This window comes from Physella acuta, unplaced genomic scaffold (assembly GCF_028476545.2).
Source record: "Physella acuta isolate Inbredline_101_S28 unplaced genomic scaffold, ASM2847654v3 ptg000292l, whole genome shotgun sequence".
NCBI lineage: Eukaryota > Metazoa > Mollusca > Gastropoda > Physidae > Physella > Physella acuta.
Genome location: NW_026731811.1, coordinates 16,600 through 32,500, shown reverse-complemented (window position 1 = coordinate 32,500; position 15,901 = coordinate 16,600). Strand labels below are relative to the sequence as shown.

At 38.5% G+C, this 15,901-nt stretch overlaps 1 protein-coding gene across 1 annotated transcript in view; it reads left to right on the top strand.

The window, feature by feature from the left end:
• The window catches only part of LOC131939770 (protein O-glucosyltransferase 2), a 33,477-nt gene that overhangs the window by 3,582 nt on the left and 13,994 nt on the right, over positions 1 to 15,901 (top strand). The window contains exons 2-4 of the mRNA XM_059298268.1: positions 3,672 to 3,874; positions 12,475 to 12,686; positions 15,519 to 15,596. Coding sequence (XP_059154251.1) covers positions 3,672 to 3,874; positions 12,475 to 12,686; positions 15,519 to 15,596 — 493 coding nt within the window. The remainder of the gene's footprint in view (positions 1 to 3,671; positions 3,875 to 12,474; positions 12,687 to 15,518; positions 15,597 to 15,901) is intronic.

Sequence of the window (15,901 nt, the reverse complement as noted above, 5' to 3'; positions counted from 1 at the left end):
AAAGTCTGAAAGAAACACTGGTGTCGCGCTTAGCCACTACGCGAAGAATTGCATTAAAGAAATTGCGAGAAAACCACTTTTTAGATTAGACACATTAATTAGGCCGTAATTTTATTATAGAGTATCGATGAGGAAACCACCGCCCCACCCACCCCCCCACTCACACCTCCCCCCCCCCCCCACTCCCAAAAAAAACATGTCTACCGTCCCATTCAACGAAATATAATTATATACTTTTTCCAGTGTCCGCCCCCCCCCCCCCTCCCCGAAAATTCTAACCCCGCCCTCGAAAATTTCAATTACCCCCACCCCTCTCCGGGGAGGAAAAAGTCTGAAAGAAACACTGGTGTCGCGCTTAGCCACTACCCGAAGAATTGCATTAAAGAAATTGCAAGAAAACCACTTTTTAGATTAGACACATTAATTAGGCGGTAATTTTATTATAGAGTATCGATGAAGAAATTTCTTTTGAGTTGGGGAGGGGGGGGGGGGCTCAGACGTTCTTACGCGGGGGGTGGGGCTTTGCCCCTACCCGAAGAATTGTATGCAAGAAACTCTTCACGCAAACCATTAAGATTAGACAACATTTCCTTTTTATTCAATGTTAACGCGAAAATCAATGACGTCATATAACTGTGAGCACTCTCTGGGTTTGAGATTATTTTCTACTCTGTGCTAAATGTGTCGACGTCATACTTCGTTTTTACAAGCTTTTATTTAACTCACTTCCTCTGTCGTCAGTCTTGACGGAAACGCAGGAGTGAAAATTCGGAAACTTCTACTTGACCGACACGATTCACAGTTGGCACGTGGGTCAAGACATGAAGACAATGCAATCTGAAACTAAATTTGACTTAATTGGATGCCTAATTGATTTTTTATGAATTAATTAAAATTTGGACCGAATTAGTAGGCATGTCTAGCCAACCACACCACACGCGTCATCAATAGCTGCGCCATCACGACCACGTAATGGCTGCGTTCAAAAACCATTGCGCGCCTACTGAACGTGATATTCAGTAGGCGCGCAATGGTTTTTAGTCATGTAACTCTATTGTAAATAAAACATGTAAAGTACTGAAAAAAAAATTCATAAAAAACGTTTTAATAACAAGCTTTTATGTAATGATGCACTAAAAAGTAGAAAATAAATTATAGACTACTATTTAAATAACTATAAAGAAAAGCGTGGGTGTCTTCCTTAACATTAGTAAAGGTATCCAATAGATACTAAAGTGACCCACGCTTTTCTTTATAGTTATTTAAATAGTAGTCTATAATTTATTTTCTACTTTTTAGTGCATCATTACATAAAAGCTTGTTATTAAAACGTTTTTTATGAATTTTTTTTCGAATTACTGTGCATGTTTTTAAATTGCTTGTCTTTTCTCTAGAGCGTTCTTGTCAGACAGATAGATAGATAGATAGATAGACAGACAGCGAAACTATTATTATAGATATATATATATATATATATATATATATATATATATATATATATATATATATATATATATATATATATATATATATATATATATATATATATATATATATATATATTGTTTATATATATCGTGCCTTTGAACTAGACTGTTCAAACTCCACTTTTTGAAAATGTCAAGGTTTCTATATTAAGTACTTGGTAAAAATTAAATTGTTGTGTAATAATGGTGAGATTTATGACCACGAATGGTTTTGCCACAATGCCTTGGTGGATTTAGAACCCAATACAAAAATAAAATACTTAAAAAAACTTTTTAAAAAACCACGTTTTTCTTGTGGACTAAAAAGTAGAAAATAAATTTTTCTTTTGTGCTTCCTCGAGCTATGCAGGTTCTTGTGATGACTGACAAAAAATGTGGGTACGTTCACCATCAAATTTCCCGACCCATCTGCCCGACCCACGTTTTTTGTCAGTCATCACAAGAACCTGCATAGCTCGAGGAAGCACAAAAGAAAAAATTATTTTCTACTTTTTAGTCCACAAGAAAAACGTGTTTTTTTTTAAAAGTTTTTTTTAAGTATTTTATTTTCTCCTTTTTAGTCCGTTGCTACACATGAAAAACGTGGTTTTTAAAAAAGTTTTTTATATAGTTTATTTTCTACTTTATCTAATGTTATATAGTTTATTTTCTACTTTATCTAATGACTTGATTAAGTATGACTTGACTAAGTGTTTATAAATACACGGACTAAAAATCTTGAGCGACCAGGATTCGAACCTGGGTTGTCGCGGCCACAACGCGAAGTACTACCCACTATACGATCACGGCCAGCGCGCTCACATCGATTGGGGCCGAAGTAACTGTGTCAATAGGCCTCCAGTCTTGTCGGTATCTTTAGAAATCATGTCCTCAATTTTATGGTCCTTGGGGCGTAATTAAATTAAGCTAATTACGGTCTCTAATTGCTAGTTTTTATGATTGCATCTGAAATTGTTAGGCGAAAGTAGCCTGCCTGCCAAATTTCAGAACTCTAGAGCAATCAGAAGTGGGCTAATTTTCGATGTCAATTTTAACAACAAACATCCAAACAACCAAACAAATAAACGCGAAGCTGAGTTAAGAAAAACGTGTTTAAAAAAAACCCATTAAAATGGAGCTTGAACAGTCTGGTTCTAGGGAACACACACACACACACATATATATAATGTGTATGCTTATTTTGTATATGTGTACATTATTAAATCCATCCACTCATCTTGCTATTGCTTTGCTACTATGCCTCCTTTATATATTTATTATTTTATCTCCTCCCCTACCCCCTTTAAAATAATAAAATGACAATTCCCATCCTTGATTTACATTCAGTGTTTTTTTCCACTTCTTTCTCCCGGGGAGGGGGCGGGTGGCGGCGGAGCGGACACATGTAAAGTAAATATTTTCTATATAAATTCCATTTCTTTCGGTGGAGGGGTAGACTTTCTTCGGGGGGGGGGGGGGGGGGGGGGGGGGAATCCGATGCCTGGAAGAAACTCTGCATTTCACTGCCAGCCCAGCCAGCGTGGTGTGAACAGCCCCATATATCACTGACGTGGCCATTTTCATGTTTTATCAAGCGTGAATCGCATTTATCTGTTACGTAATTCTATATTCCATATATTATATTTTATAACGTATATGCAAATCTCAATTGACTCTGCTTTAACAAAACGTTTAAAAAATAAGAATAAAATCTAGCGCTTTTTTTTGCTTCTCTCAGAGCATATATGCTTAGAATAGGTAATCAACCATGATTTAGATAGAATGAGAGAAAAATACAACACACGTGAATCAAACTAAGATCTCTAAACCCCAGCTTAGTGTACAATTACAGGTATTGTTATCGTCACCTGTGTTTTGAATAGGGCGTGGCTAGTTCGTGTCACAGATCTACATGTATTATTTACAGATAGGATAATGTATGCATGGTTGATATTATATGCTCGTTCATTTGAAAATACATCGCCTAAAAATAATCTTTTATGCACGGTATCTGAATATATATATATTATATATATATATATATATATATATATATATATATATATATATATATATATATATATATATATATATATATATATATATATATATATATATATATATATATATAAGCCTACTACGGAAGTTGTGTGTTCTGGTCAAGATGCCATGACCATGTCTTGAAGAGTTGCTTTACATTTACAGCCTTACAGAGTCCGTGGGGGAGAAGGCCATCACTGTCAATATTGTCCCCGGGTCTGACAGGGCCAGGATATGGACGCAGGTCCTTGACCGTCACGACGGCTCCTACATTGTCCGGTACCGTCCCTTCTCCACGTCCTCAGATTTGAGCATCCACGTACTTTACAATGGCCGACATATTGCGGATTCACCGTACATACTAAAAGGTAATGATTTGTTTTTTTAAAATAGTTTTCATATTGTTATCAGATGTTTATTTTAGAAACTAGTTTTTAGCTGTGTGAACTGGTTGGGGTTCGAGGTGTAATAACAGTCCAAATTTACCTAATTCTCCAGCTCTCTTTTATTGTATAAGTAAACTATCCTACATATATAATCAGAAGCTCTTTTAGAATCATCTTAGTGTTTCAGGCATCTAGCAGGGGAAGGTAGGGGGCTAACCCCCGGACGTAACAGTAAAAAAATATTGAAATCTATACTGAAAATATATAAGTTAACCATTGTAGGTATTGATTCCCACCCCCCCCCCCCCCCCCCCGAAATTTCAAATGACCCCTCTCCCCAGAGAAAAAATTGTTTGAGAAAAGCCTTATTTTAGTCATAGGCGGACGCACGAGTGCTAATTCAGAAGTCCCCAGTTCAGATGGATAAAGGCAATGAAAACTTAACGAGAAAGAAAAACAACATGAAGTTGATGGGCCATATCGCGCAAACATTGGGACATGTAATGTTTATTTTGGAGTAAATTCTCCTCCAATATTACAATATAGTGTTAGACGCCCAACAGTCGAGCAACACACTTCAGTGTCTTGGTTTTCTTCAACCCGATTATATATATATATATATATATATATATATATATATATATATATATATATATATATATATATATATATAAAGAGAAAAACATTCACCCACTCCCCCCCTTGAACCCATCCCATTCTGAAATCACCTTTGCGGATTTCCTTGAATGTATGTAACTGATATACGCCCAGTGAACAAAACCCCTGCTGCAGTTTACAAAAACCCAACATGTTCGGATAATCAATCTTACACGACTATGTTGACGGTGGCCAAAGATGAATCTTACACGACTGTGTTGACGGTGGCCAAAGATCAAACGTAAATGACTGTGTTGAAGGTGGCCAAAATTCAATCTTACACGACTGCATTACAAGTGGCCAAAGATTAAACTTAAAAGACTCCGTTGACAGTGGCCAAAAATCAAAGCTACACGGCTATTGACGGGTGGCCCAAGATCAAACATACTCGACTGTGTTGACGGTGGCCAAAGATCAAAGCTACACGACTGTGTTGACGGTGGCCAAAGATCAAAGCTACACGACTGTGTTGACGGTGGCCCAAGATCAAACATACACGACTGTGTTGACAGCTTAATGGAGACATGAGAAATGTATGTCGCTTTCTGAATGCAACGGTTATTGTTGGCTTAATCTGATTTAATTGCTTGATCGAATATCTTCGGCTAGCTCCTTATATTTGGCTACTGCTTTGTGCAGTGTTGCATTATACTAGCGGATCAATACGGTATTCGGTTTGTATTTTTAAATCATACTTCCACTGCTAATAAAAACAAGGAAGTTGCATAGGGGAGTGGTTTATTTTCATTTGACAATTTTATGAAAAGGACTAGATCGGAAACACAGAAGACTATGTAACCTACTGACACAAACATACAAACGCAATGAAATCTCAACTACTGTTGTTTATGTGTGTGAGGAAGTCATCATGTTCTAAATATTTTAAAACAAGGGAGACTAGCGTCTACAAACTGTTAACAAGATTACTAAAACAACTCTAAAATTTTAATGTGTCGTTGGTCTCCACACCCGGCCACGACTAATTAAAAATGTGTCTACTCATGCGTCTACCTGTGTTCAAGTGTTGTCGAGCTATGGACTTGCTGGATGTAAACATTAGTCCTCTACCTTTACGATCAATTGGTTTATTTTTAGTAACATTTAAATAATCAGTTATTGAAAAGATAATTTTTGTTGTTGTGTTTTTGGTTGTGATAGAGTGAGAGCTCTTGACGTCAGTTTAATGAGGTGAGATATTGTGGGACGTTGACGTTATTCAGTCGTCGGATAACGCTTCCTGTTGGTGAATCATTTATCTATTTTAGGCACAGTACAGCACTATTTCAGTACAGCACCATTACTTAAAGCACCATTACAGTACAACACCATCATAGTTCAGCATCATTGCACACAACACCATTACAGTACAGTACCATAACAGTATAGCACCATCATAGTACAACATCATTGCACACAGCATCATTACAGTACAGCATCATAACAGTAAAACACCATTACAAGTACAGCCCGATTACATAACAGCCCCATTACATAAAGCACAATTACAGTACAGCACCATTACAGTAAAGCATCATTTCACATACATCACCATTACAGTAAAGTCCCATTACATAAAGCACCATCACAGCACAACACCATTACAATACAGCTGTATTACCCCTTCTTTAGTATACAAGTACGGCACCATTACCCTGACTTTAGTACAACTTTAAAACTATTAAACCACCCCTCTTAAACAAAAAACATTACCACTACAACCCCAACTTCCATGTTTTAGTACAGCTATACCCGTTACGGCCAATGCGTCTATTTCTTAGTGCAGCTTCTTAAACTATCGGGTTCATTATACGATCCCTCGTCGACCTTGAACTTACAATTCAACTACAAGGAGAGGTCCCATTACAAGGCACTGAATCTTTTTTTTATCTGCCGCTGTCAAACAGAAGAAAGCCCAATCCTGACCACACCCTGTTTATACACGTCGTTATTCAAACACTTCAAACGTGACTTGATCTGCTTGGACAGCGGTTCTAACGTTATTTATCCTCTTATATTCCATGACATCTGACCTCATCATTTAAATTTTAATTGTGTCACCTAAGGTTATCTAAGTTCTAAACCAGTAGAATTTTCAGCGAGAAATAAGGAATAAAGAAAACCAAAGCTGTTGGAGAATGGGTCGCCAACTACAGCTCTCCGGAGTTGGTGTTTAATAACAGTGTCTCTTCCAGACTTTTTCTCCCGGGGGGGGGGGGGGGGGGGGGCTGGTACTTGATATTTTCTAGGGGGGGGGGGGGCGACGGGACTACATTTTTCTGGGGGGGGGGGGGCATTGGTAAAAGTATGTTTTCTATATACATTTCATTTCTTTCGGGGGGGGGGGGGGGAAGAAGAGATGCCTGGAAGAAACTCTGTTTAATAAAGATTCGAAGATATGTAGACTCTAGACTCATTTATGTTCTAGGTCTAGAGGTGTATAAGTGACTTGCTTTCTCATCTCTGGCATAGACTTAAGCATTTGAGTTACCCTGTTGATCAACGATGGCACCAAGTTTTTTGAAGGACTGTACCCAGAGGCGTAGCTAGGGGAGGGCGAAGGGACGGCCGCCCCGGGTGCCGACCTTAGGAGGGCACGGAAGGGAGTAGAAATAAAAAAAAAAAAACATTTGAACTGCATAACTAAATTGTACACAATGGAAGTTTTGAAAATAGATAGTCACTTGGCTTTACAGGCTCATTTAACTGTTTTCAACATCAGTTGTAACACCAACATAAAAACCATTAAGGGATAGTGACTGGTAAAAAGCGCTCACGACCTTTCCTTATTGGGGGGTAGGGGGGGGGGCTGATGTGTATGGGGCCAGACTTTCGAAAAGCTTAATTAAAGAAAATGTATGTCGAGATTGACAACACATGAAATATGACTAAGGATAATACTATCATGCTGTATGACATTGGATGAGCATTTGATATGGTACTTGATAACATTGTAGCACTGGGCGACACCAGAATGTAGTGCTGACACCAACATGTAGTGTGACACTGGGCGACACCATCATGTAGTGTGACACTGGATGACACCAACATGTAGTGTGGCACTGGATGACATCATGATGTAGTGTGACACTGGATGACATCATGATGTAATGTGGCACTGGATTACACCATGATGTAGTGTGGCACTGGATGACACCAACATGTGGACACTGGATGACACCAACATGTAGTGTGGCACTGGATGACACCAACATGTGGACACTGGATGACACCAACATGTAGTGTGGCACTGGATGACACCAACATGTGGACACTGGATGACACCAACATGTAGTGTGGCACTGGATGACACCAACATGTGGACACTGGATGACACCAACATGTAGTGTGGCACTGGATGTCACCATCATGTGGCAATGGATGACACCAACATGTAGTGTGGCACTGGATGACACCAACATGTGGACACTGGATGACACCAACATGTAGTGTGGCACTGGATGTCACCATCATGTGGCAATGGATGACACCAACATGTAGTGTGGCACTGGATGACACCAACATGTAGTGTGGCACTGGATGTCACCATCATGTGGCAATGGATGACACCAACATGTAGTGTGGCACTGGATGTCACCATCATGTGGCACTGGATGACACCAACATGTAGTGTGGCACTGGATGACACCAACATGTAGTGTGGCACTGGATGACACCAACATGTAGTGTGGCACTGGATGACACCAACATGTAGTGTGGCACTGGATGTCACAATCATGTGGCAATGGATGACACCAACATGTAGTGTGGCACTGGATGACACCAACATGTAGTGTGGCACTGGATGACACCAAAATGTGGCACTGGATGACACCAACATGTGGCAATGGATGACACCAACATGTAGTATGGCACTGGATGACACCAACATGTAGTGTGACACCAGATGACACCAACATGTAGTGTGACACTGGATGACACCAACATGTAGTGTGGCACTGGATGACACCAACATGTAGTGTGGCACTGGATGACACCAAAATGTGGCACTGGATGACACCAACATGTGGCAATGGATGACACCAACATGTAGTATGGCACTGGATGACACCAACATGTAGTGTGACACCAGATGACACCAACATGTAGTGTGACACTGGATGATACCATCATGTAGTGTGACACTGGATGACACCAACATGTAGTGTTACACCAGATGACACCAACATGTAGTGTGGCACTGGATGATACCATCATGTAGTGTGGCACTGGATGACACCAACATGTAGTGTGGCACTGGATGTCACCATCATGTGGCACTAAATAACATGTTTAATCAATGCCTGTGGCTGTAGCTTACAGTCTTTTTAAGTCTTACCATACAAGTGATGAGCTAACTTTTCACACCGAAAAATCAATCAAAGTGTTAGCGATGTTTTATTGAAGCAAATACGGTAATCCATTGCTTCATTTTGGGCGAGTACTGGTATGGTGTACTACAATAATGTCTATATTCCTCTTATGCTTGTCGGTGTCGCTAAAATGACAACAAAAAATTCTTTAGACCCCTCCTCCTATCTAAACCCATCGACGCCGTGGACGTCAAATCACATTTTTTTTTTTTTTTTTTTTTTTTTTTTTTACAATTTATAAACCTTTCAATTTTTTTTTTTTTTATTTTTTTATTTTTTTTTTTAAATACTTTTATTTGCAATTAAAACAAGTACATCAACATCAAATTTTTTAACATAATTTTGAACACCAAATGAAAACGAAAGGTTTTGCAAATGTACTTAATGAATATTTACATGATGTCATGTATTTGATTATAAAAAAAAAAATTGCAAAGGATGACAGTAAAAGGGGTGAAGGTCAAATGAAAGTGTCAGAAGTCTGGGTGGGGAGGGGAAAGGAAATTTTTCAGAGAGGGTCAATGGGACAGTGAAGCATTTTCTATGTAGGGAAACAACTTAAGTTGACTAGTTGAAATGGTGTTGTAGTGGTCGCATTGAGTTTTCAAAAGGTTGTAGTGTGAAAGATGAGGGGAAAGAGACAAGATTTAGAACTTTAAATAAGTTCTGGATATTGATGTTGCGGTGGGTGGTGGGGTCGTTGGAACAGTTAAAGGGATTGTGGGGTTATCATGTCTGGGGGTAAAGTGGATAGAGGGGGAGAGAGGAGGGGGGTAGATTTTTTTTTTAATTTTTTTTTTATTAATTCAATTGTTTTAAACATTTAAATCAGTAATAATAATATATTTATATAAACCTTTCAATACTTTTCAATAAAATACGTGTAACAAATCAAACAATTGTTTTTGTTCTTTCGATAATGCTTGTTATAGAATACCAAAAGTAGAATCCTGAATGTATATAGAAAATGAATAAAATGTCTAAAGCATAATTGTATGAGGAACGTTCTTTTTATTTTAATGATTTTTTTCAAATCCAACAAAATCTGATGCAGAAGTATTATATTTTTTTTAAGGATTTAGGGAAATAAAATTTTTAAAAGCATTGTTTTCTATATTGTAGTTGATCGTATTTGTTTTTTCATTTATCCCCCCCTTACCTCAGAGATACGACATATAGATACGTGATTTAATATCTCAAAATTTTGCCACACCTGCCCCACAACCTAACCTATATGAAACTTTATAACAGTTCGGTAGACCACAATCTCTTACAAAACATTTACACCTCCTCCACCTTCTACGCCCTTTGCGCCCAACCATGAGAGAACCAGTACTTCAAAAATGTTCAGTGTTTCCAATATTTTAATTGTGACCCATAAATCTGAATTCTCTTGAGATATCATTGACTGCTACTTCATCTTTAGAAATAATTTCAAAGCCGTTTCAAATTAAAAATCTTTAAACCAGTGGTCTTAGCTTTTAGCTTATCACACCCAGTGTTTCTTCCAGACTTTTTTCTCCCGGGGGGGGGGGGGGGGGGCACTTGAAATTTTCAAAGATGGGGGGGAGGGGGGGCGGTAGATTTTCTTCGGGGGGGGGGGGCGGACACTGTAAAATGTATATATTTACTATATAATTTCCATTTTGTTCGGGATAGCCCCCCCCCCCCCCAGAAATGCCTGGAAGAAACTCTGATCACACCCATCCAATAAAATGCGCAAGAATTTTAGCGATTAGAAAATTTAAAAAAAAACAAACAAACAGATGCAGTGTTGTATACCATTCATCTCCCCCACCACCCACCGGTATCCCAATGCTAAATGTCTTTGAATAGAAATGCCGAGTAACAATCGAGGAACTGCAGGCATTCCAACACCTCTATTTCTTATTGAAGAAATCTAGTGAAGAAAATAGTGAAATGGGAGGGGGGGGGGGGAAAGAGAATGTTTGAAAACATTTCTCCCAAGTAGGGCGCCTAAATCGCGTTAATCGGCAACGCCCTAACCTTAAATTTTTTTAATGTCTAAGATTATACATTCATCAAAATGACAGCATAATGTGTCTCAGGTCGGGCATAACTTATCACACGTCTTTCTTCAATACGCCCGCTAGATGCCTGCAATAGATGAACGTGTAAAGCCTACACATAAACTTCTTTTACTGTCGTTTACATTCATGTTATAAAATTCAACACTGGCCCGGGGAGTTATTTATCGTTTACGAAAATGCCACGGATAATTGATTTTCGGGTGTTTTCTATATCCAGTTTGTCGTGTCTATACAAATCTGATAACATCTGCACCTGAGGAGTCTATGCTATCTGGTCTTGCATCAGTGATTGCATAAGCCCTCAGCGAGAAGGGGGGGGGGGAGGCTAATGGCAGGTTTTCACTTGCAGACCAATAGAGATCTAGTTCAAACGCATACTTGAGTTAACCCTTTTATCGCCGTTTCTATATATAAAAAAAAAAAGGAGTGTAAGAGAACTTAATCCTTTCTCGGATTGTCGCGAAAGAGGGTTAAAATCAGTTTTTAAAAAATTATAGTAATTTCAAAACATGAATTAGACTTCCACGACAACAAATTTTATTGAAGGTTAAAGTAAAGAAATTTTAAATTCGACTTTTTTTGGATTTGACGATTTTAACCCTCGTGTCCCTTCTTTCTCTGAGAAACCTCCAACTGACATTCTAGCCCTTCCCTTCTACCTCCTACACCTTGGATTCCAGCGCTTGCCTTGTGGTTTTATTTAGAACTCGAGGCTGGTTACTGTAACGTCTGTTGTTGGGGACATGGATTATTAAGGACTCTCCTAGGGTATATTGTAGTGTGTCTGTTGTAGTACTTGTAAGGAACGGGGATTGTCTTAGAATCAAAAAGGATATGTCGTAGTGTCTGTTGTAGTATTTATAGGGGACGGGAATTCTCTTAGTAATGTAATGTCTTAGTAATGTCGTAATGTGTCTGGTGTTGGTAAGGACTGGCCATTCTATAAAAGAAAACAAGTGGACTCAGGAATGCCATGCGGGCGCTGTCTCCGGGATCCGAACTAGAGACTTTCGGTATAGCTCAACCATCCGACCACGCCATTCGATTAATTAACATGTTTAAATCAAATTGGTAGATAGCCCCATCTAAATTAGCTACTAGATCAACTTTAGTTATTTATTAGAACAGTTTAAAAACATGTTTTAACTTAAATAGCTTGTCATTACTGTTGTTGGCCTAATTTAGTTATTAGATGAATTAAAAAAAAAAGATTTAACTTGAATACTTGTGTTGTTGGCCTAAGTATGTTATTAGATGAATTTTTAAAAAAAGTGATTTAACTTGAATATGTCATTGCTGATGATGGCCTAAGGCAGTTATTAAATGAATTTAAAAAAGTAATTTAACTTGAATTCTGTTTCATTGTATAGCTGGCTTAAGTTAGTTATTCGATCAACAAAAAATGATTTTACTTGAATATGTCATTGTGTTGTTGGCCTAAGTTAACTATTAAATCATCCAAAAAATAATAATTAATTTGAACACCGTGTCATTGGTGTTGCAGGCGATATCTACCATGAGACGTGCAACTGCCCGCACCAGACGGCCGAGCAGTGGGCGGCCGCGGTCGGCTGCACGGCGACCTACGCTCAGATCGAAAACGACCTTGAGCCGTTCAAGAGCGTCGACATGACCAAGGTCGCGAAGGAGGCGGTGGAGAGATTCAACCAGGCTGGGCAACACAGCATCTGCCACTACAAGATCATCAGCAACAAGGTAAACGTCTGTCACGTGATATGGGGGGGTGGGTTTGTCTTGTGATGGGGTCATAATGGTGGGGTTCACATGATGGGGTCAGGTGATAAGAGTTCTTGTGATGGATAGTTATGTAATAGGGGTCTAGGAGGGGCGGACACTGTTGAAAGTATATATTTTCTATATAAATTTCATTTCGTTCGGGGTGGGGGGGGGGGGGGGGGGGTTCGGTATTTTTTTTTTGATGGCATTCACGTAGTTTGGGGTTGTTGACACCAGTGTTTCTTCCAGACTTTTTTCTCCAGGGGGCACTTGAAATTTTGGGGGGGGGGGGGCGTTAGACTTTCTTTCGGGGGGGGTGGGGGGGGGCGGACACTGTTGAAAGTATATATTTTCTATATAAATTTCATTTCGTTCGGGGTGGGGGGGGGGTCGGTAATTTTTTTTCGGGTGGGCTCTGCCCCCCCCCCCCCCCCCCCCCCCGAAGAGATGCCTGGAAGAAACTCTGGTTGACGCGTATAAGTGGTTCTTCTAGAAATTCTGACAAACCCTTGCAAAATTTTAGTCTCCTAAATATTAGATCTACAGCTGTTTGTTAGAGATCCTTCTAGACTACTAGACATCCTGGCAAATCATTCGCCCAAATGTTTAACATGATATTATTTTTGAAAATCTGGCAAAGCAATCGCCTAAATACATAGCCGTTTAATTGAGATTCTCCTAGACAATCGGGCAAATCAGTTGCAAATATACATGTTAATTAGGAGACTTATCCTATCAAATTTGTTTCTTAATGATACTGTTTAATACGAGACTCCAAGAAATTCTGGATTATCATTGGCTTAACCCAAATGCACCTGTTAGAAACTCGGCCATGGGGACCAGATTAGTTTAGTGACCCACACAACCCCACATTTTTTCATGCATTACACCTGATTGGCTATTGCCAGTCTCCATGTCCTATATGTTACCTATGCGCATACGGGCCCACAACATGTTCACTCAAATGAGTCACATTAACGTCATAACTTAAACCTTTGTTCATATATTTTTTTAAAGGCTCGCTGCGAGAACAACAAACACAATAAAACAAATGTGTTCTGCAACACATTGAAACCCGTCTATCACAATAATCAAACCACCTGTTGTCAACGCACATCGCGGTCTTTTTGACACAAAATTGTTTCAGTGGTTGGGAATGGGTTGGCTTGGTATAAAAGAAAGAATTCGGTATGAAATCTGACTTAATCCTGATCACGTCACCAGGTGCTAGCGCTAATCTATTAGCTGTACATCTATGCATATATATATATATATATATATATATATATATATATATATATATAATGTGTGTGAAGGCATATCTGTAGGCCTATATATATGTATATATATATATATAATAGTATATATATTTATGTACATAGAGCTTATTATAAATCGCAACAGAGGTGACGGTGGAAGCCATACAGCACGCTAATTATAGAACTCCGTAACCCCGTTACAGGGCGTTGAACTAAAACTAAAGACGCGTAAATAGCCGGTACAATACAACTAACTACATGTTTAGACACTCGGTACAGTGAAGCGAGGGCTGTACGAGTTCACACCAGCAGGGACATAACCGCGACGTCTTGAGTTTCATTCTCTTAGATTTTTTGTTGTTTCTAGCCGGGGTGTGATGTGCTAGTCAGCACATTCCTAACTAAGCATGGTATCTAACCCTAAACCTAGCCCGATAGCTGTGGTGAAGTACTAATGAGCTAAAATTTTAATTATTTTTTGGTACTTCAGTGCCGGCTGGAATTGCTTTTAAATCCAAATAGTTTCGTCTACATCGCACGCTGTCTTAACAATGTCACTGACCCGAGCCTAATCATTAACCTAATTACGATATTCGAAATAACAACCCTCTATACTGTATTTCAGAAGTACAACTTTTATCTTTTCACCAGGATGTTGATCTGGTGCTAATCTTCCAATTAATTTTATGTTTGGTTTTAATTAACCCTCACTAATCCGTCCACAACCAATGTCCTCTGTACACATCTGTACATCTTGGTATATCTCGGTATATCTCTGTACATCTTTATATAGCTTTGTACATCTTTATTTAGCTTTGTACATCTTTGTATATTCTGTACTTCTTTGTATACTTCTGTACATCTTTGTATATCTCTGTACATCTTTGTATATCTGTACATCTTTGTATATCTGCACATCTTTGTATATCTGCACATCTTTGTATATCTGTACATTTTTGTATATCTGCACATCTTTGTATATCTGTACATCTTTGTATATCTGTATATCTTTGTATATCTCTGTACATCTTTGTACACTTACTTTAAGCGATTCTGTACATTTGTGTGTAGGCCTACATTGTGTACATTTATGTAAATGTGTGAACTCCTGTACACTCATGTAGGCCTAGACATTTGTACACCTTTTTACACTTTTATACATGTATGTATGCCTCTTTATACTTGTGTACATGTGTATACCTCTGTGCACTTATGTACACGGTTGTATACCTCCGTGCACTCATATACCCACTTGTACCACTCAGCACCCTCCCCCCCCCCCCCTCGGTACAAAAACGCTGCATCTTTTCATCAGCACTAGTCCCCCTACCCTTGAACGATCACTGACTCTCCATTCACACGAGTTATTTATTTACGATCTGCTACTGAACCACCTACGGATGAGAGAGGCTCTCTGATGTTTTGTTTGGGTACATAAATAAATGTTTTATAGTTCAAATAATAGATTGAGTTAGTTAAGAATGACAATTTACACGCACATATGAACAATTATTATTTTTTTCTCTCCCCCACCTCCACCCCACCCCCACAGGTCTACAGAAAATGTTACGGAGAACACGTGGGGTTTAAGATGTTTGGTGACGCCATCCTACTATCGTTGTCTAGAAAGGTTTGTTAATTATTTGTATTGTATAATACATGTATGTTCAGTGTCTATCGACGTGTGAAAACCTGTCGGTTAATAACGGCATATATATATATATATATATATATATATATATATATATATATATATATATATATATATATATATATATATATATATATATATATATATATATACACATACATACATATTCATATGTAATGGCGAATCCTTCCTGAAACTAACACTTGTCCATGGATGCTGTTTACAGGAGATTTAAATAAATAGAAGAATATATACATTAGCGCACTAAAATAACTATGTTTAAA